The sequence below is a fragment of the Oncorhynchus clarkii genome, chromosome 2, assembly GCF_045791955.1.
Source record: "Oncorhynchus clarkii lewisi isolate Uvic-CL-2024 chromosome 2, UVic_Ocla_1.0, whole genome shotgun sequence".
Classification (NCBI taxonomy): domain Eukaryota; kingdom Metazoa; phylum Chordata; class Actinopteri; order Salmoniformes; family Salmonidae; genus Oncorhynchus; species Oncorhynchus clarkii.
The window spans coordinates 17,371,796-17,393,739 of NC_092148.1; the positions used below are offsets into that span (position 1 = coordinate 17,371,796).

Consider the following 21,944-nt stretch of genomic DNA (forward strand, 5'->3'; position numbering starts at 1 on the left):
GTTCAAATATACTTCTACATCGCCATCTACTGGATTACATGAGACACTGCAAAAAGACTGGTACAGTGTTTCTCAAACGCATTACAAGCATTTTTTTGAAAAATATTTTTCGAAACAGTGTTCACAAGACACTAAAATCTGTGGCCTTTGCAAAACAGTAAAAATCATTTTTAAAATGTAGTTCTCAAATGCCTTCTCAAACATACATTCATCAACATTCATCAACATTACACTGACTGTACAAAACGTTGGGAATACCGGCTCTTTCCATGAAATAGACTGACTAGGTGAAGGCTATGATCCCTTATTGATGTGACTTGTTAAATCCACCTCAATCAGGGGAGGAGACCGGTTAAATAACCCTTTTTAAGCCCTGAGACAATTGAGACATGGGATTGTGTGTGTGTGCCACTCAGAGGGTGAATGAGCCAGACATAATATGCAAGTGCCTTTGAACGGGGTATGGTAGTAAGTGCCAGGTGCACCGGCTTGTATCAAGGACTGCAACGTTTTTCATGTTTTTCATGTTCAACAGTTTCCCATGTGTATCAAGAATGATTCACCACCCAAAGGACACCCAGCCAACTTTACACAACTGTGGGAAGCATTGGAGTCAACATGGGCCAACATCCTTGTGGAATGCTTTCGACACCTTTTAGAGTCCATGCCCCGACGAATTGAGGCTGTTCTGAGGAAACAGTCCTTTACAATATGAACCATACGGTCTATGGTATGAACACCAGCTTATGTCATTATTTTAAAAGTGAAAGTGTGTCAAGGTCATAAATATCCTCCAGCACAATTAAGTATGTCCTTGCCAGTTTCCGAGCTACAGTCCAAATCCAAAACTCTACTCACAGGCATTCTACCTTGAATAGAGTATGGTAATGATAACAAAATCACCTTATCATGGATTACAGTGTATTCAAAAGTGGTCATGACGGGTCATGTGTTGCTATGGTAACTGAGATAAGAGGCTGATACGGGCTCTATTGTATGATACAACCAGAAGGTCACAGAGGGTGTGAATTAGACAAGAAGAAACAAGCTGAAGAAGAGCATTAGACCTACAAATTTTTGTGCAAGAGTAGTTTGCCCGGACCCATATTGAGCATACTCCTGGACTGAATACTCACTTTGGAAACTCAGTTTACCATGCTGTTTAGTCCAGAAGTAGACTTAATTTGGGTCCGGGAGACAGGCCCCGCATGTATTATTTGTATTTCCAATGCTCAATTCCATTTCTTCAAACAATGTGATAAGAGTGAGTCAATACAGTTACATACACTACATATACAAAACTATGTGGGCACCCCTTTAAATTAGTGGATTTGGCTGTTTTAGCCACATCCATTGCTGACCGGTGTATAAAATCGAGCACACAGCCATGCAATCTCCATACACAAACATTGGCAGTCGAATGACCTTTCTGAAGAGCTAAGTGACTTTCAACATGGCACCGTTATAGGATTCCACCTTTCCAACCTTTCCAACCTTTCCAAATTTCGGCCCTGCTAGAGCTGCCCTGGCCAACTGTAAGAGCTGTTATTGTGAAGTGGAAATGTCTAGGAGAAACAATGGCTCAGCTGCGAATGAGCGTTGGGACTAGTAACCGGAAGGTTGCAAGTTCAAACCCCCGAGCTGACAAGGTACAAATCTGTCGTTCTGCCCCTTAACAGGCAGTTAACCCACTGTTCCTAGGCCGTCATTGAAAATAAGAATTTGTTCTTAACTGACTTGCCTAGTTAAATAAAGGTGTAAAAAATAAAAATAAAAAAAAAACAAGCTCACAGAATAGCACCGCCGAGTGTTGAACCGCGAAGCTGGTAAAAATGTCCTTGGTTGCAACACTCATTACCGAGTTCCAAATTGCCTCTGGAAGCAACGTCTGCACAATAATTGTTTGTCGGGAACTTCATGAAATGTGTTTCTATGGCCAAACAGCCGCGCAAGCCTAACATCACCATGTGCAATGCCAAGCATCGGCTGGAGTGGTGTAAAGCTCGCCGCCATTGGACTCTGGAGCAGTGGCAACGTGTTCTCTGGAGTGATGAATGACGCTTCACCATCTGGCAGTCCGACGGACAAATCTGGGCTTGGTGGATGGCAGGAGAACGCTACCTGCCCCAATGCATAGTGCCAACTGTAAAGTTTGGTGGTGGAGGAATAATGGTCTGGGGCTGTTTTTCATGGTTTGGGCTAAGCCCCTTAGTTCCAGTGAGGGGAAATCTTAACGCTACAGCATACAATGACATTCTAGATGATTCTGTGCTTCCAACTTTGTGGCAACAGTTTGGGGAAGGCCCTTTCCTGTTTCATCATGACAATGGCCTTGTGAACAAAGAAATACCTCACGAGGCTTCTTCTCTCTAAGCTGAGACCTTGAAACTGAGATATATTTCAAAACAAGCTCTGGGAGTACTGCCAAATTGCAGCTACTGATAGTGAGGATGTGTACAGTCAACCACTTGCATGAACACATAAATTGGTTTATAGAACAGCCCGTGAATAGAACACAGAAATTAGTTATAAGAAAAGCACAAACATAAAAATTCCCATTACAGTTACTTAAGGCAAAAGCGAAAGTAGGTTGGTTGTTCGGGGTGGATGAGTGGACGTATAAGTTTGCGAGTTTGAACCTCGTCAGCAACAACTTCAGCATTTCAGATAATTAGCAACTTTTCAATTACTTACTACGTTTTAACTACTTTGCAACTACTTAGCATGTTTGTTAACCATTCCCCTAACCTTAACTCTTTAACCTAACTCCTAAATTTAACCTTAACCCCTAATCCTAACCCCTAGTTTAGCTAATGTTAGCCACCTACATAGAATTTGTAACATATCATACATTTGGCCATTTTTTTAACATATAGTATGTTTAGCAAATTCGTAACATACTCTATATTTTGCAATTTCGTAAGGTAACATTTTAATTGTAATTCGTAACATATCATATGAAATGAGTGATGGACATCCACAAATTAATACATACCATACAAAACGCAACATATCATATGGAGTGTTTCGGATTTACTTGCAGAATAATAGGAAATGCACTGAGACCAGGTTGGTTTCAAAGGCCTGGACCATAATGACTGAACACAGCCACACCACATTTTTTTCAAACTTAGCAGGCAGGCAGGCCGGACCTACTTTAATGTCCGGCTTGACCTATCTTTCTGGCCGGCTGGCCGGACTTACCTACCTAGCCAGCGGGCCAGACCTACTTACTTGGCCGGTTGACCGGACCTACCTACCTGGCCGGCTGACTAGTCCCATTTGGCTGGATGACCGACTGGTCTCATCTGGCCCTCCGTCCTATCCTATCTGGCCAGCAGGCCGACTGGACCTATTTGGCCGGCCGACTGGATCTGTCTATTTATGTTACATTATCTTATTGCATTATCGCCTATGTTACATTATTTTGTTGTATTATCACAATGTTACATGGTCTTGTTGTATTGTCATTTATGTTACATTATATTGTTACATTATAATTTGTTACATTGTCTCGCTATTTCACCAATATATTACATTATCTTGTTACTTCAATCAACAGTCTTTGCTGTTTTTTCCTGTGTTCACTTACCATAAACAAATACTTTAAGCATCACTTTTGTTATAGTTTTACCTTATTACAGTATCAAATATACAGTTTTTCATCATAACAAAGAAAAATAAGTACTTAAATATCTTGCACTGAAGAGTCATCAATAACTACAATAATACATTGTGACTGTTACTTGTGTAGTTCATAATATCACCAGGGGGTTGCGCACAACTCCTATCCAGGCTACCCTCTGCATTAGATGGACAGCATTTCTGCCTGACTGCTGGACTTGTTATTTGACTCCAGGCAGCTACTCAGTCTTTCCCCACCCCTAACCCTTCCCTGTCGGCTCACCCACACAGGCCTCCTCTAAACATAATGAGCTGCCAGGGACGGACAGGGGAGGGGGAGAGAGAACGTAATTGCTTGCTTTACACAGCTTGTAGGCAGGCAGACAGTTTAGGCAGAGAGACACAGAAGAACACTTGGAGAGATTGAGAGGAGGCACAAAATAAAAAAAAGAGAGAAGTAAGATAAAAGGGAAACAAATCACCAACAGCGCAAAAAAAATGGATCCCAACAAGATGCCAAACGCCCCACCACCAGGCTGGAACCCAGATGAGAAGTCTGGGATGGGACAACCAGCTCCTCCACCCTACCAGGACCACCCCCAGTACCCCAACACAGGATACCCTGTACCAGCAGGCTACCCCGCCAATCCCCAGGGATACGCACCACCGCCCCAGTATGGAGGAGCTCCTGGGGCCCCTTATGGCCAGCCATACCCCCAGGGAGAGTACCCCCAGTCCACCGTCACAGTCCAGCCTACGGTGTTTGTGACCCGTGGAGCTCTGCCTTACCCTCTGCCAGACTACCTGGGCTACTCCATTTTCACCATGCTGTGCTGCTGCCTGCCACTTGGCATCGCTGCACTTATCTACTCCATCTCGGTGAGTGGGACTTTTATTACTGTTTTAAGAGTATTCAAATGTAATGTAGACTAATGTGTTTCCAGTAGATACGTATCCCAAATAATTCACAGAATATAACTTTTTTCATTTTGTAGAGTAGTCAGTAGTGTATTTCTCACTCTAGTCTTTTTTTAGCGTTATCCAAGAAACCCAGTTACCGGTTTTGTTTAAATAACGCTCTCTCTCTCTCTCTCTCTCTCTCTACTTGGTGGAGGGCTGCGTAGCTGGGGAGAGGGACATGTTTGTGATAGTTTTGGCCTTACACTGTGGGTGTCTCACAGTCTTGAGTTCTGTTTTGAATAAGGTCCTCGGGATTTGGTGGTTTGAGGGGATCGGGGGAGGGGAGAAGGGACACGAAGTGGGAATTGGGGAGAGTGTGTGTAAGAAAGGGAGGGACCCTTCCCGGAATATGGGTGGTTAAAAATGGGTGGTTAAATACGGGTGGTTAAACATGCGGATGACTTGACTGTGTGAGTGATGTAAGAGGAGGTGGTATTCAAAATGTAAAAGGTATACTGGGCTTATCAAATCGCAAAAGACAAAAGCAGAACTCCAACAACCCTCCCCCTTGTCCTTTGCCAAACCCCACCCTTGAATGGACAGCCACACTGAGAAGAGGGGTAGGAAAGGGCTGGAAACCCTGAGCTATCCCTACAAGCCCCAAGTCAAATTAAATTTAAGGGGCTTTATTGGCATGGGAAACATATGTTTACATTGCCAAAGCAAGTTAAATAGATAATAAACTAAATTTAAATAAACAAAAAATGTACAGTGAACATTACACTTACAAAAGTTCCAAAAGAATAAAGACATTTCAAATGTCATTATGTCTATATACAGTGTTGTAATGATGTGCAAATAGTTAAAGTACAAAAGGAAAAATAAATAAAATGTAAACATAGGTTGTATTTACAATGGTGTTTATTTTTCACTGGTTGCGCTTTTCTTTTGGCAACAGGTCACAAATCCTGCCTCTGTGATTGCACACTGTGATATTTCACAGATTGCGCACTGTGGATTTGTTATCGAATTCCTGTGGGTCTGTGTAATCTGACGGAAATATGTGTCTCTAATATGGTCATACATTTGGCAGGAGGTTAGGATGTGCAGCTCAGTTTCCACTTCCTTTTGTGGGCAGTGTGCACATTGCAAGTCTCTTTACTTACTTACTGGGATTACAAATGCATATCAGGATGGACAGCTAATTGTTGTCCGGGTATGACTCATATAGATCAATGTGGGTAATGGAGGAAACATCCGGGTCAAAGCCTGGTAAAGAGAGAAAGGAGGTTGAAGACCTCTAAGATGTTATTATGGGCATCTTTATTTCACAATGAGACAGTGGCTTTTTATCAAGTATCAAAACCCAGTGGATGACTTATGTAATAACTACATCAACTGAGGTTGATCAATGTGCTGGTGAATTGACTTCATCCACATCCATCATAGACATAATCGCTCAGTAAAGTTCCTCCTCTCCTGGGCAAGTCAAGGGCTATTATATACTGTAAAATATTTCATATTTGTACTTCATATCAGCAACTATTTTTTTACCAAAAAGGTGAGATGTTAACATTTCTTTGAGTATGTAGGATTACTAGTTATTATTTATAGCCCTCTCATGATAAATAATTACTTTTGGGGATGATGTAGATTACATTTTCGATTACATTTAACTGGTTTTAATAAAGTCCAAATGGAATTTTGAATAAATCTGATTTTATATATAAATAAAGACTTGTTAAAAGTGCAAATATTCTGCATTTTGACACATTTTGAGACGTCCCTCTGTGCAATTTAACCCACTGGGGCGGCAGGGTAGCCTAGTGGTTAGAGCGTTGGACTAGTAACCGGAAGGTTGTAAGTTCAAACCTGGTCCAAGGTCCAATTCTGTTGTTCTGCCCCTGAACAGGCAGTTAACCCACTAGGCTGTCATTGAATTTGTTCTTAACTGACTTGCTTAGTTAAATAAAGGTTAAAAAAAAAACTTTCCACCTGTATCACCATGATTTATCTTGTTACTTCATATGTCATTTCTGTAGATTATTATTTATTTTGTCATTTTAAGGGGAAAAACAACAACATGTCCCTCATTTAAAGGTCAACTGAACTGAACTCTCGTTTTAATATGGTGAAATTATTCATTTTTAAATATTATTTTCAAAAGAAACACTGAACATTATTATTAATAGTGTAAAAGCAGATGAGCTGGTTCTACTTTTTTGGCTATTTTCTGGTGTTTTGTGGTAGAAACTGAGTGGGTTGAGCATAACAGGTCAAACCTGTTACACATAGATAGACAGGCTAGACATGTTTTCACAATAATAGTAAACAGTGTGAAGCTTGCATTCAATTGCCCCCCGTTGAACACAACAAACTTCCATCTCCCCTGTAACAAGGGAATTTATGGCTGATCAGCAGTGTTGCGATCATACCTGTCGGCACTTAAAGTATATTAATAGGAACTGTTAGCAGTTGATGTTATTCTTCAATTACACAGACCCCAAAGCAAATCAGGTGGAGAAAATATATATTTATTCAAAGAGAACACATCATAGTTGTCATGCTGTAAAGTAGATGACAGATGTTCCTTCTTCACTGGCCTGAGAGATTCTCCACAGAACAAAGAGATAGGGTGAAACCTATAACCCAACCTTAGCCTGTGGTTGACCAATTAGAATTCCTTGCAGTAAAATTGGATCAATGGCCAAATAACAAGTATCTTGTTTCAGGCTCAATCCATAGACAATTCGGACCAATTAAAACTTGCCACATGAGTCCCGGACTGAAATTCTTCTCGTGTATCTGGCCCATGAATCAATGATTCCCTATTACATAAAAACAACTATTTCCATTGATCGTTAATTCCCTCTTGACCTTTAGTCCTATGCCTTGTGTATTTATCTTAAAATGACAACTCTTACAGCACTTACAATAGCATTTAAAATAAAAACCTAGAGGTGAGAAAACAGTTATTTAACTAGGCAAGTCAGTTAAGAACAAATTCTTATTTTCAATGACAGCCTAGGAACAGTAATTGCCTGTTCAGGGGCAGAACGACAGATTTGTAACTTGTCAGCTCGGGGATTTGAACTTGCAACCTCACGGTTACTAGTCCAACACTCTAACCACTAGGCTACCCTGCCTGATGAAGTCTCGTGTGCTTGACAATGGGAGCGGAAGTAGGTGTGACCACACCCAGTTCAGGCCTGGAGGAGATATACGGTAATGGGTGAGTGGTGTATTATCTCGCTAAGAGGCTACTTGACGCTCTGCCAGGAAGCTTGGCATGACTATCCCACACCGAGCCCTTCCCACCCTGCCTCAGTTGCGACAAGCTGCTAGTTGCCAGTGTTTGGCGTGGCACTGCGTACAGAGGTGACAAGCCAGACTGCAAACACAGTTTTATTTTCTGTGTCTCCAAGTCAGCAGCACTGTCTGACTGGCACATAGACTTAATGCCCACTCACATATAGTACACCACCAGCCAATCTTGGGGTGGCAGGTAGCCTAGTGGTTGGAGCATTGGACTAGAAACTGAAAGTTTGCAAGATAAATTCCCTGAGCTGACAAAGTATAAATCTATTGTTCTGCTCCTGAACAAGGCAGTTAACCCACTGTTCCTAGGCTGTCATTGAAAATAAGAATTTGTTCTTAACTGACTTGCCTAGTTAAATAAAGTTTAAAATAAAATCTTAAAACTATTCCCAGCCAGGGAGAGATACAAAGGAGTTAAGTATCTAGGAAAATGTATGTTCTAAAAAATTTGTTACAGTACATTGCTTTTTCCTCAAAAAGAAATGGAGTTATGTCCTGTATGGGAAAGCTTATTATGACTTCCTATTTCCTGCCGACTACTGTTGTGGAAATGATTCCCTTGGATTACATACAGTGCATTTGGAAAGTATTCAGACCCCTTAACTTTTTCCACATTTTGTTATATTATAGCGTCATTCTAAAAAATAAAAAAAATCCCCATCAATCTACACACAATAACCCAAAACAGAATTTTGTATTTTTTTTTTTTATTTTTTTAAATTTTACCCCTTTTTCTCCCCAATTTCGTAGTATCCAATTGTTGTAGTAGCTACTATCTTGTCTCATCGCTACAACTCCCGTACGGGCTCGGGAGAGACGAAGGTTGAAAGCCATGCGTCCCCCGATACACAACCAACCAAGCCGCTGCTTCTTTAACACAGCGCACATCCAACCCGGAAGCCAGCCGCACCAATGCGCCGGAGGAAACACCGTGCACCTGGCCACCTTGGCTAGCGCACACTGCGCCCAGCCCGCCACAGGAGTCGCTGGTGCGCGATGAGACAAGGACACCCCTACCGACCAAGCCCTCCCTAACCCGGGCGACGCTAGGCCAATTGTGCGTCGCCCCACGGACCTCCCGGTCGCGGCCGGTTACGACAGAGCCTGGGCGCGAACCCAGGACTCTGATGGCACAGCTGGCGCTGCAGTACAGCGCCCTTAACCACTGCGCCACCCGGGAGGCCAAAACAGATTTTTTGATTTTTTTGCGAATTTATTACAAATAAAAAAATAGAAAGATCACATTTACATAAGTATTCAGACCCTTTACTCAGTCCTTTGTTGAAGCACTGTTGGCAGTGCTTACAGCCTCAAATCTTCTTGGGTATGATGCTACAAGCTTGGCACAACCGCATTTGGGGAGTTTCTCCCATTCTTCTCTGCAGATCCTCTCAAGCTCTGTCAGATTGGATGGGGAGCGTTGCTGCACAGCTATTTTCAGGTCTCTGCAGAGATATTTGATCGGGTTCAAGTCCGGGCTCTGGCTGGGCCACTCAAGGACATTCAGAGACTTGTCCCAAAGCTACTCCTGCATTGTCTTGGCTGTGTGCTCATGGTCATTGTCATGTTGGAAGGTGAACCTTTGCCCCAGTCTGAGGTCTTGAGCCCTCTGGAGCAGGTTTTCATCAAGGATCTCTCTGTACTTTGCTCCATTCATCTTTCCCTCAATCCTGACTAGTCTCCCAGTCCCTGCCACTGATAAAACACCCCCACAGCATGATGCTACCGACACCATGCTTCAGCGTAGGGATTGTGATAGCTTTCCTCAAGATGTGACGCTTGGCATTCAGGCCAAAGAGTTCAATCTTGGTTTCATCAGACCAGATAATCTTGTTTCTTATGGTGTGAGAGTCCTTTAGGTGCCTTTTGGCAAACTCCAAGAGGGCTGTCATGTCCCTTTTACTGGCCACTCTACCATAAAGGCCTGATTGGTGGAGTGTTGCAGAGATGGTTGTCCTTCTGGAAGATTCTCCCATCTCCACAGAGGAGCTCTGGAGCTCTGTCAGAGTGAACATCGGGTTCTTGGTCACCTCCCTGACCTAGGCCCTTCTCTCCCGATTGTTCAGTTTGGCCGGGCGGACAGTTCTAGGATGAGTCTTGGTGGTTCCAAACTTCTTCCATTTAAGAATGATGGAGGTCACTGTGTTCTCAGGGCCCTCATTGCTGCAGAAATGTTTTGGTACCCTTCCCCAGATCTGTGCCTGGACACAATCTTGTCTTGGAACTCTACATATAATTCCTTTGACCTCGTGGATTGGTTTTTGCTCTGACATGCACTGTCAACTTTGTAAAGTGACTATGCAGAGATAATAACAGAGATTAGCAGCAGGGTAAAGGGTGGGGGGTCAGTGCAAATAGTCTGGATAGCCATTTGGTTAGATGTTCAGGAGTCTAATGGCTTGAGGGTAGAAGCTGTTTAGATGCCTCTTGGACCTAGACTTGGCGCTCCGGTACTGCTTGCCATGCGGTAGCAGAGAGAACAGTCTATGACTGGTGTGGCTGGAGTCTTTGACACTTTTTAGGGCCTTCCTCTGACACCGCCTGGTATAGAGGTCCTGGATGGCAGGAAGCTTGGCCCCAGTGATGTACTGGGCCATATGCACTACCCTCTGTAGTGCCTTGCGGTCGGAGGCCGAGCAGTTGCCTTACCAGGCGGTGATACAACCAGTCAGGATGCTCTCGATGGTGCAGCTGTAGAACCTTTTGAGGATCTCAGGACCCATGCCAAATCTTTTCAGTCTCCTGTGGGGGAATAGGTTTTGTTGTGCCCTCTTCACATCTTGCTGTGCTTGGACCATGTTAGTTTGTTGGTGATGTGGACACCAAGGCACTTAAGCTCTCAACCTCCCCCACTACAGCCCGTTGATGAGAATGGGGGCGTGCTTGGTCCTCCTTTTCCTGTAGTCCACAGTCATCTCCTTATTTAATCAATTTTAGAATAAGGCTGCAATGTAACTAAATGTTGAAAAAGTGAAGGGGTCTGAATATTTGCCGAATGCATTGTTGGTTAGTTGCATTCCCTATTTTATTGAATTTGGATTGTTTTAGGTTAGTTCGTGATCTATACAGGATATTGTTATGTCGTGATTTATAGGACTTTCCACATTCCAGCGTGTTTTTCCTGGCCTAACACACGAGAGGGGGAGTAGCATTATGTTTGGGATCTGTTGTGTTTGGGATTTTCGCCAGGTTGTCTGGGATGGGTAGGAGGAAGGGAAAAGGCCTGTTGGAGGGTCAATAGGGGTACAGGCCGGGGGAGGGGAGGATAACAGGAATCTGCCTCTTGGAAATTCAACGTTCACACAGTGGGGCCTTTCTAACATGGCGGACAAGAGGGCATAATCAGAGAGCAGAAAGAAGCTATTGTGTCTGTGTGCTCGTGCGTGTGCTTGTGTGCGTGTGTGGTTGCCTGTGTGTGTGCTCGCCTGTATGTGTGCTCGTGCGTGGTTGTGTGTCTGTGCTCGTGCTTGTGTGTGGTTGCGTGTCTGTGGCCGGAAGTGTTTTAGATTTGTGTCTGTGTCGCAGGCTGTGTGTTTTCCAGTCAGTATGTTTTGAAATGTTTTAGAGTGATTTGCCATAAAATACAGACAGGACAATGAACATATCCTTTTTAGAGATTGTACACAATTTCCTGGCAATTGTCTTCAAAAGGGGTTGCTTGTCTATTGTTTCCCTTGTCAAGTTTCAAGTACATTTAGTAATCCATTACACCTATTTTCCTGTCTTCTTAACATTCTGAAGAAAACGATGCTTACACAGTTATTATTTGAATATTATTTATACTGTACTCTGGCAATATCAGAAAATGATTACACACACTAACTCTATTAACACCAGTTGCTAGGATACCCCAGCCTCCTTTTATGAAGCGGCCCCTGTCTGGGCCCCATGGGTTGTTGGGAATGAATAGGGTCATTACCACAGGTCCAAGTAGGATGTTGCTTATGCTGTTGGTATTTGCTCTAAACCCTGAACTTCATTGTGAATATTATCTTTATTGTGACTGTCACGATATGTTGAGAATAGTACTTCAATATTTGGCCATGTCTGCGATGAAGCTGTTTTTTCAGACATCCATTTATGACATATTATTTATTATCTGTTATCTTTTAGGCTCTGTTTTTTAGTGTTTAACGTCACAGAGTGCACTTTGAGGAAACAGAGATGCAGAAAATAAGTTATAGTGGCCATGCCTTAGACTAGAAAAACATAAACAACCACCTAAAATATGACAGAAAAATTTGGAGTGTGGACTGTATTAATTGTGTAATTACTGGGAGTGGAACACAGACGTTGTGGTGTTTGGTGCATCTGAGCTCTCCATTAAATGATTCTCCCTTAAATTACCTCATTTTCAGCCACTTTCCCTTTCCACCACATGTTGCTTATAGGTTCAGCTTAACACATGCCGGATTCATGCCACTAACGGTCCTGCTTACAAAGGAGCTGTGTTCGACAATGTTTCAAATTCATAGATTTGTTAGTTGTTGAGGCCAAATGACGGGTGGGGAAGCGAAACCTACTGCAGGATAGGGGAAAGGGGGAGGAGATAAACTGTGTGCGGAAACAGATTTCTTCACCCGATCTGTCCAACTTATCACCTCTAAAATGTAAATGAAACACTATAAAGAATTTTTATAATGTGTCATTACATACAGTACAGTTGAAGTCGGAAGTTTACATACACTTACGTTGGAGTCATTAAAACTCGTTTTTTAACCACTCCACAAATTTCTTGTTAACAAACTATAGTTTTGGCCAGTCGGTTAGGACATCTACTTTGTGCATGTTTACAGACAGATTATTTCACTTAAAATTCACTGTATCACAATTCCAGTTGGTCAGAAGTTTACATACACTAAATTGACTGTGCCTTTAAACAGCTTGGAAAATTCCAGAAAATTATGTCATGGCTTTAGATGCTTGTGATAGGCTAATTTACATAATTTGAGTCAATTGCAGGTGTACCTGTGGATGTATTTTAAGGCCTACCTTCAAACTCAGTGCCTCTTTGCTCGACATCATGGGAAAATCTAAAGAAATCAGCCAAGACCTAAAAAAAAATTGTAGACCTCCACAAGTCTGGTTCATGATTGGGAGCAATATCCAAACGCCTGAAGGTACCACGTTCATCTGTACAAACAATAGTGCGCAAGTATAAACACCATTGGACCATGCAGCCGTCATACCGCTCAGGAAGGAGACGCGTTCTGTCTCCTAGAGATGAACGTACTTTGGTGCGAAAAGTGCAAATCAATCCCAGAGCAACAGCAAAGGACCTTGTGAAGATACTGGACGAAACAGGTACAAAAGTATCTATATCCACAGTAAAACGAGTCCTATATCGACACAACCTGAAGGCCGCTCAGCAAGGAAGAAGCCATTGCTCCAAAACCACCCAAAAAAGGTCAGACTATGGCTTGCAACTGCACATGGAGACAAAGACCGTACTTTTTGGAGAAATGTCCTGTGGTCTGATGAAACAAAAATAGAAATGTTTGGCCATAATGACCATCGTTATGTTTGGAGGAAAAAGGGGGAGGCTTGCAAGCCGAAGAACATCATCCCAACCATGAAGCAGGGGGGTGGCAGCATCATGTTGTGGGGGTGCTTTGCTGCAGGAGGGACTGGTGCACTACACAAAATGGATGGCATCACGAGGAAGGAAAATTCTGTGCATATATCAAATCAAATGTATTTATATATTGAAGCAACATCTCAAGACATCAGTCAGGAAGGTAAAGCTTGGTCGCAAATGGATCTTCCAAATGGACAATGACCTCAAGCATACTTCCAAAGTTGTGGCAAAATGGCTTAAGGACAACAAAGTCAAGGTAATGGAGTGTCCATCACAAAGCCCTGACCTCAATCCGATAGAAACTTTGTGGGCAGAAATGAAAAAACATGTGTAAGCAAGGAGGCCTACAAACCTGACTCAGTTACACCAGCTCTGTCAGGAGGAATGGGCCAAAATTCACCCAACTTATTGTGGGAAGCTTGTGGAAGGCTACCCGAAACACTTGACCCAAGTTTAACAATTTAAAGGCAAAGCTACCTAAGTAAGTGTATGTAAACGTCTGACCCACTGGGAATGTGATGAAAGAAATAAAAGTTTAAATAAATCATTCTCTCTACTATTATTCTGACATTTCACATTCTTAAAATAAAGTGGTGATCTCAACTGACCTAAAACAGGGCAATTTTACTAGGATTAAATGTCAGGAATTATGAAACTGAGTTTAAATGTATTTGGCTAAGGTGTATGTTAACTTCTGACTTAAACTGTACCTATTTGAAGGTTTGTGTCGAATTTGAATCTGGTTTTTAGGTCGGCGCTAAAGTTATCTTCAGAACTTAACAGCGGCTGTCGCGGCTTTTAAGAGGCATGATGGCTTGCAGTGATGACGCAAAAAAATGTATGCATTCCGTTGTACAATTGACTAGGCATCCCCCTTACCCTGTCCCTGTCCCTTTCTTATTTTTAAACTGCAAGAGAAGCGCTACACCTGGTGGAGAGAAGCTGTAAGACACAGACCGAGTTGCTTTATGCGTGCTGTATGTTACGCCATGACACATCACAATTTAACGTACAGTGTCGGAGAGGTCATTTTTTTTTTCAACTTTACTCCAATACTATCGGGTCATTACTATGTCAATCAAAGCTTTAATAGAAACATAGTTCACACCCCAGATTTTGATGCCAACACAGTCAATACAGTCCCATTAGTTTTCATTGCAGCCTCGTTTGAATGCCGCTGTTGCGCAAATTTGTACGGAATGGGGTTAGTCAACAGTACCATCCAGGAAACCAGATTAGCTCTATTCAACTAGCTCTGTTTAGCTTAGCATTTTAACTGTCCATAACTGTCCATTTTTTTTTTTGCATTTCAACTTAACATTTCAACAAAACAAATGTTAGCTGACTTACTTGTATGTCTATTAATTCAACATAAGTAGCTAAGTGGTTGCTAAATGCTTACCTAGCTAGCTTGCTCTGATTATCTTAGCATGTTGCTGCTAGTTTGCTACATTTTACTCTTTGCTTCAAGTCAGGAGACTAGTTGTATCTAAGAGATGTTGTCACATTTGTCTGACTACTGTATCACAAATATTTCAAAACATTACAACTTTTAACTCAAACTTTTATTTACAAGAAGCTCAGTTCAAACCTCCATGTTTTCAAGATGTGCATCTGTTAAACTCCGCCCATTGACCTTTTAGAAACCAATCGGATTTGTTCTTCCCTAAACCAATCAGATTCTTTCTGCATTTAGAACAAAGTTGACTACACTTTGACAACCTTCTCTTCAGTCACAGACAAGAGCAAAAATCTGTTGACAGTGTAAATCAATAGTGGTCCCGTGTGGCTAAGTTGGTAGAGCATGGCACTTGCAATGCCAGGGTTCTGGGCTTGATTCCCACGGGGAACCAGTACGAAGTTGCTCTAGATTGTCTGCTAAATGACCCCAAAAAATATAAATGCTCACTGGGTTGCTCAGTGAATGGCCCATTCACCAGTATTTCTGTACTGTCACTGAGAAGTCCCTTCATGTCGCAGAGATTAGAAAGACAGACTCCATTAATGATCTGATTCTGTTTGATCTTGGGATTTTCTCACATATCAAGCATCTCACATCCTGCCCTTCCCTCTCCATGAGGTCACACAGAAACCCCAATACAATGTGTTCAGTTGTACATCCTCCACATATACAATTCATAAAATGTTAACTTTGTCATCCCATTGCACTCCCCACATTGCTTAGAACAAATCTCAGATTGCAGATACAGTATTTATAAAAGAGTAGAATAACCACTCCTCAGTTACTTGTTCAGAATATTTTATTTGGAATTTAGTTGGTATTGTATGTAATGTGGTTTTCAAGGAGCCTGACCCAACAGATTATATTATGATGAGTCATATGAGCAATATGCTGCAGTGCTGATAGAGGCCCGTGGGGAAATCAGGAATGGAGTATTATGTGGGTAAGTGAATAGAATCAAGCTTCCAGTAGGTTTCTGGGGCCTCATTTATATATCGTGCATACATTCAAAATATATCCCAAAATGTGCGTGTGCCAGTTTTATATATATATATTTTTTAACTAGACTTGAGAATGTACTCACCTCCCTGCAAACTTTATACCATGCATACTTACATCTGCTGGTGGTTGAAATATTGTATTGCAAGCTTGCAAGTTAGTATTTTGTGTGAATGGGGTATAAACAAAAATCAACAGGAAAACATATTATTAACAAGAATGCAACTATTTGCCATCAGTGAGGAGAGCGAAAACATGTTATATTTTTAGAATCTAAAATAATTAGACATAGGAATATTTTTCCTATTTATTTTATTTTCATAACCATTGCAGAATATACAGTATTCCAGAATATACAGTATTCCAGAATATATAGTATTCCTCAACTTTTCTGGCTGTGATGGGTTCATATTCCATACAACAAATGACCACGCACATCTCTCATGTAATTGGACGTAGTAGCCTAGTAAATGGATAGGCTATATGTATTTCAAGTTTTGCAATAGCACGGCAAACAGAGCATACAGACAGACAGACAGATGGGATGGAGGAAATCTTGTGAACCTCAAGGAAATGGAAGAAAATCGTTTGGTTGAGTGCCCAGATAATTATTCAAGACACGCGAGTACACAGACCCTCAGAAACACAACAACTGTCTACTGTTAAGAGATCCAAGGAGCCCTTCTCCTCTAGCTAGCCGTGTAGAAACAATTATGATCCAGCTGTCAGTAATCAGGAGGAGGGTTTACAATAGCAGGCAGGCCTTCTCACGCCACACTAACCTAAATCAACACAGACCCTCTCTGCCTAAACCTTAAGTCAACCCTAGCCCTGCTGTGGAAGCCAACTCACATATTTCACCAGAGGACAGAAACAGATGGAGGCCATGTTAACAACGTCATGTGACTAGGGGGAGGTTGATTCAATTGAGACTTGAGTAAGTAGATGTTGAGTGGGAGCGATCTTATAGGGGGGTGTGAGGGCATGTTGTTCTTTTTTAAACATGGACTAAAGAATGGGTATTTTGGTGCCTGTTGTTTGTGTTTTATAGGGACTTCCTGTTTGTCACAAGACTCTTCCTGATTTGGAGCCAGAAAGTAATCCAAGACCACATATGACACACACATGCTGTGCAAAATTTGCTGAGAGCTTTACTGTTGCTTAGTGTGTGACTCATACTGACTGGTAGGCAGCTACTCCTAGATGTCTATAGTGTAAAGTCCATGGCAAGGAGTGATGAGTCAAAGACACTGAGACTTCAGTTAGTTGACTGAAAGTTTAGCATTGCCTGTCAAACCTTGTTCTTCCCCCAAGAGAAAGCATAACAGGTGTCAAAATGTGTCTCACAATATAGCACCATTCCTAAGACTGTAGCTAGGGGAGAGAGCTACAAGAGTGAATCTGGCACACAGGTACAGTTGGTGCTCCATCCACAGCTGTTTCAACTTAGTGCTGCTTGGGGTGTGGCCACAGGAACTTAGTGTTCAAGTTGTTATATCATCACTAGTAGGTATTAATATGATCTATTGTAGATGTTCTACAGTGAGATAGAAAAATGTCTCTCTGGTTTTTATTTTCTGACTTAGATGGCATGTTGGCTAAGCATTGTGTTTGTGAATGAATACTGCTTCTCCTGAAATAACTCAAATCAAATAAGAGCATGGCCCTAAATCATCGTTGAACTCTCTCTGTTGAAGTCTCTCTCTCACTCTCTTTCCTGAATGATGATTACAACAATTACAACTCTCCCTCCCTCCTTTCCTTCCTTCCTTCCTTCCTTCCCCCCTCTGCTCTCAGACTCGAGACGCCAACAACCAGGGTCAGCAGCAGGTTGCTGAGAGGAGTTCTCGTCTAGCACGGATACTGAACCACTCCGCCCTGGGTATCGGCATCACCGTCATCATCCTGTACATTGTCTACGTCGTCATCCTGGCCAAAAATATCCACTGATCTGACACATAAACACCGGCTAGCACCACAGCCAACCCCAGCCCCCAAAATCATCCTGATCTTGACCACATACAGTAGGTGCCAGTTACAGGCACTTTCCAAAGAGATACATAATGCTGTTTATTCATCAATGCTTTTTAAAAAACTATATATCTAATGACTTGCTTTTTTAAATACCTGCAGACAGGATAGTTTAAATTGTTAATTAATTTGTCTGTTTAATTTGAATTTTAATATACATAAATAAACAACAAATTATGGATACTGATAGTTTTTTGGACTATGTCTAATAAATGCCTAAAGGATAGTGTATGTGTATTCACTGTGTATGGATAAGTCATATCAGAGTTTAGAGACAAATTTGACAATGTTATGAGAATGCATCAGAAAGAGACTATTCTTAAAGTCTGAGAGGACATGTATTACTTGATGTCAATACACAAAGGGCCAGTAAGGTTACCACTCACATGAATAAACATTTTGCAACTCAATGTCAAACATTTACTTCTTGTTGTACAAATGTATGAATTTGCTCAATTCATTGTTCTGTGCTGTCAGCAATGGCACAAGCAATACTCAACTCAATTTATTTTGGACAACCGTGGAGACTAAGACCTAGATTCAAACTGTGGCACAGAAGATCCTCTGTATAGCACAATTTAAATGTAAAGGTCATTTACGATTTAGTCAACAAATGCAGGGTTGACCGTGAATGCAGTCTCCGCGAACGCAGGAACATGGCCTTCCACTCTGCAGATTTAATCCAACCCTAGAAGTCAAAAGAAATTGCAGAGCTGTTCCAGTTTGGCCTTACAGTTGATTAATTTGGTGAAATGTTCACACTATTCCATGTAATTTATAGTCACATATTGCCAGATTATGTATAACACTCTCTATATTAGGTATATATTTTATTTTAGTATATATTCAGTGACTCTCACCTCTTCTATTTACCAAGGGGTTGTACTTGATCCTTCTTTAAAGTGTGTAGTTGTTGGAAAAAGTGTTGACCTTGTATCATGTATTTTTGTTTGTGAAAACACAAAAGAAGAGACCATTATAAGAATGCAGATATGTAAACCACATTTTTTTTCAAATAAAGTTCAAAGGGTAAATAAATCACACACTGATTTCAGACACATTTAGATCAAAAGCCTTTTGACTGGCAGCAGGCTACAGCTAATAATCCACTTCCAAGTCCAATTGATCAACAACAAAAAAGCATGATTAATCTTAACACTGAACATTTCTCTCTTTACCCTCTAATTTATTTATATTAACATTTGTATTATATACAGTACCAGTCAAGTTTCTTTATTTTTACTATTTTCTCCATTGTAGAATAATAGTGAAGACACAAAAACTATGAAATAACACATATATATCCATGTAGTAACCAAAAAGGTGCTAAACAAATCAAAATATATTTTAGATTTTAGATTCTTCAAAGTAGCCACCCTTTGCCTTGATGACAGCTTTGCACACTCTTGGCATTCTCTCAACCAGCTTCACCTGGAATCATTTTCCAACAGTCTTGAAGGAGTTCCCACATATGCTGAGCACTTGTTGGTTTATTTTCCTTCACTCTGCGGTCCAACGCATCCCAAACCATCTCAATTGGGTTGAGATTAGGTGATTGTGGAGGCCAGGTCATCTGAAGCAGCACTCCATCACTCTCCTTCTTAGTCAAATATCCCTTACACAGCCTGGAGGTGTGTATTTGGACTCATATTGTGGAGAAATTACAAGATTATTATAATACTGTTATTGCATCGAATGGTTGTTTTATGCATCAGAATAGGGTTGGAACTCTTTTGTGTCTGTGTGAACTGAGAGGAGCTTCTGAGATTTAACTCTAGCAACTGATTAATGATGGTCTTGTCCTCTCTCGGAGCTCGCATTCCATAGAATGAATTGATGTTTCTGTACTATGAAGTACCAGGGACGAGATCAGAGCCTTGTCTTAGGGGCCAAACTCTGTACAACAAGAACAGTCTTCATAGCAAATACTATCTGGCTGGGTGATACTCCTTTCTCATTTATCAAGTCTCACCTTGTGACCCATTCCACACATCCGTTGTTTGTCATGTAGACTAAGGGGGTGTATCTTTGCTATAAAAGGTGTTTGTATTCTTTGTCTCAGGGATCTCAACAAAGCATCTAAGAGTGGTTTGTCGACCAGTCATCGTTATTGCAGAGTACTCACATAATTAACTTGAGTGTGGGGTGTGACATGCTTTCCTTATTAATAAGTGAATACAGATTTAGATTAAGTATAACTCTGACTTGTTTGTCTCTCCTCATTCGATAATACAGACATGAACCTCTACACTCATCAGACCAAAGGACAGATTTCCACTGGTCTAATGTCTATTGCTCGTGTTTCTTGGCCCAAGCAAGTCTCTTCTTCTTATTGGTGTCCTTTAGTAGTGGTTTCTTTGCAGCAATTTGACCATGAAGGCCTGATTCACGCAGTCTCCTCTGAACAGTTGATGTTGAGATGTGTCTGTTACTTGAACTCTGTTTATTTGGGCTGCAATTTCAGAGGCTGGTAACTCTGATGAACTTATCCTCTGCAGCAGAGGTAACTCTGGGTCTTCCTTTCCTGTGGCGGTCCTCATGAGAGCCTGTTTCATCATAGCTCTTAATGGTTTTTGTGACTGCACTTGAATGAACTTTCAAAGTTCTTGAAATGTTCCGCATTGACTGACCTTCATGTCTTAAATTAACGATGGACAGTCATTTCTCTTTACTTATTTGAGCCGTTCTTGCCATAATATTGACTTGGTATTTTACCAAATAGGGGTTGTATACAGATGATAGCCCTAACCTGTCACAACACAACTGATTGGCACAAATTCGTTAAGACGGAATAAAATTCCACAAATTAACTTTCAACAAGGCACACTTGTTAACTGAAATGCATTCCAGGTGACTACCTCATGATGCTGGTTGAGAGAATGCCAAGAGTGTGCAAAGCCGTCATCAATGCAAAGTGTGGCTACTTTGAAGAATCTCAACTATAAAATATATTTAGATTTGTTTAACACTTTTTTTCGTTACTACATGATTCAATATGTGTTATTTTGTATTTTTTTTGTCTTCATTATTTTTCTACAATGTAGAAAACAGATTAACTGTTTTCTACAGATAATTATTAAACTCAAGTTGCAAACACACAAACACATTTAGTTGAAATGTTTTCAAAACATTTGTGCACTGGGCCTTCACTAGTCTTGTATTAGCGGACAAATATAGACGTCTTCAGTGCGGGCAATTTACCCTTATTGGAGGTTACATGTAATTGAATCTTTGAGGTAGTCTATTAGCCTACATTGTTGTGTGATTCATTTCAAGGACACTTGTTTAGGTCAAGACTCTTTAGCCATTGTATAGCCTACTGATGTAACATGAGAGACTGAATGTAAGGCTGACATAAGAACACATCAGCTGTTATTACAACCTATATAATCATGTTATTTCTTTGTAGGTACCTGCCGGTGTATTCTCTTAATCATCTTTTACCCAAACGTTTTAGAGTGGACCAGATTTGGATAGTGGCTTGATAGTGGCTTTAGCTCTTAGTAGTCTGTTATTGCATCTTAGTGAAGTGACGTGGAAACAACGTTGATTCAACCAGTTTTTGCCTAGTGGGTTGCCAGTTGACAATGTGGGAGCATTTTGATTTACAACCTCTGCCTTACATGCAGTTTACGCTGAGAGTTGTGTGGTAAGAATAACCAACAAGTGGAACTTGTCCTCTAAACCAATAAAGGTGAGATTGCACTTATTTGATGGAATGAGGAAATGAGCGTGTGTCTGTGGTTCCTTCGTGAATAATTAACAACATTGCTCACATGCATGATACCTCTTCCTCCCAACAGTTCAATGTATGGCCACTATTCTCTTTCCTATTTAGTAAGGTGCATTATTTGTATTGAACTGTTCATCTCAGTAGAATGTAAATGTACATTCATAGAAGAAAGGGTTCCAAAAGGGTTCTTTGGCTGTCCCCAACAGCATAACCCTTTTTGGGTCCAGGTAGAACTATTTTGGGTTTCATGTAGAACCGTCTGTGGAAAGGGTTCTACATAGAACTCAAAGAGGTTCATT

General features: G+C 41.2%; 1 protein-coding gene across 4 annotated transcripts; it reads left to right on the forward strand.

Annotated features, from left to right (window-relative positions):
- Window positions 1-2,597: 2,597 nt before the first annotated feature.
- LOC139423270 (uncharacterized) lies at window positions 2,598-21,639 on the forward strand. 4 transcript variants are annotated; one of them, XR_011635836.1, is made up of 3 exons: window positions 2,598-4,503; window positions 17,679-19,280; window positions 20,800-21,639. XR_011635836.1 is itself a non-coding variant. In XM_071175086.1 (2 exons), the coding sequence occupies exons 1-2, from the start codon at window positions 4,123-4,125 to the stop codon at window positions 17,829-17,831; spliced, it is 534 nt and encodes a 177-aa protein (XP_071031187.1). In that variant the 5' UTR covers window positions 2,598-4,122; the 3' UTR covers window positions 17,832-21,639. The 4 variants fall into 4 exon arrangements, 1 of the variants encoding a protein (XP_071031187.1); XR_011635848.1 differs by having other exon boundaries at window positions 17,679-19,235; XR_011635842.1 differs by having other exon boundaries at window positions 17,679-19,223; window positions 20,791-21,639.
- Window positions 21,640-21,944: the final 305 nt, after the last annotated feature.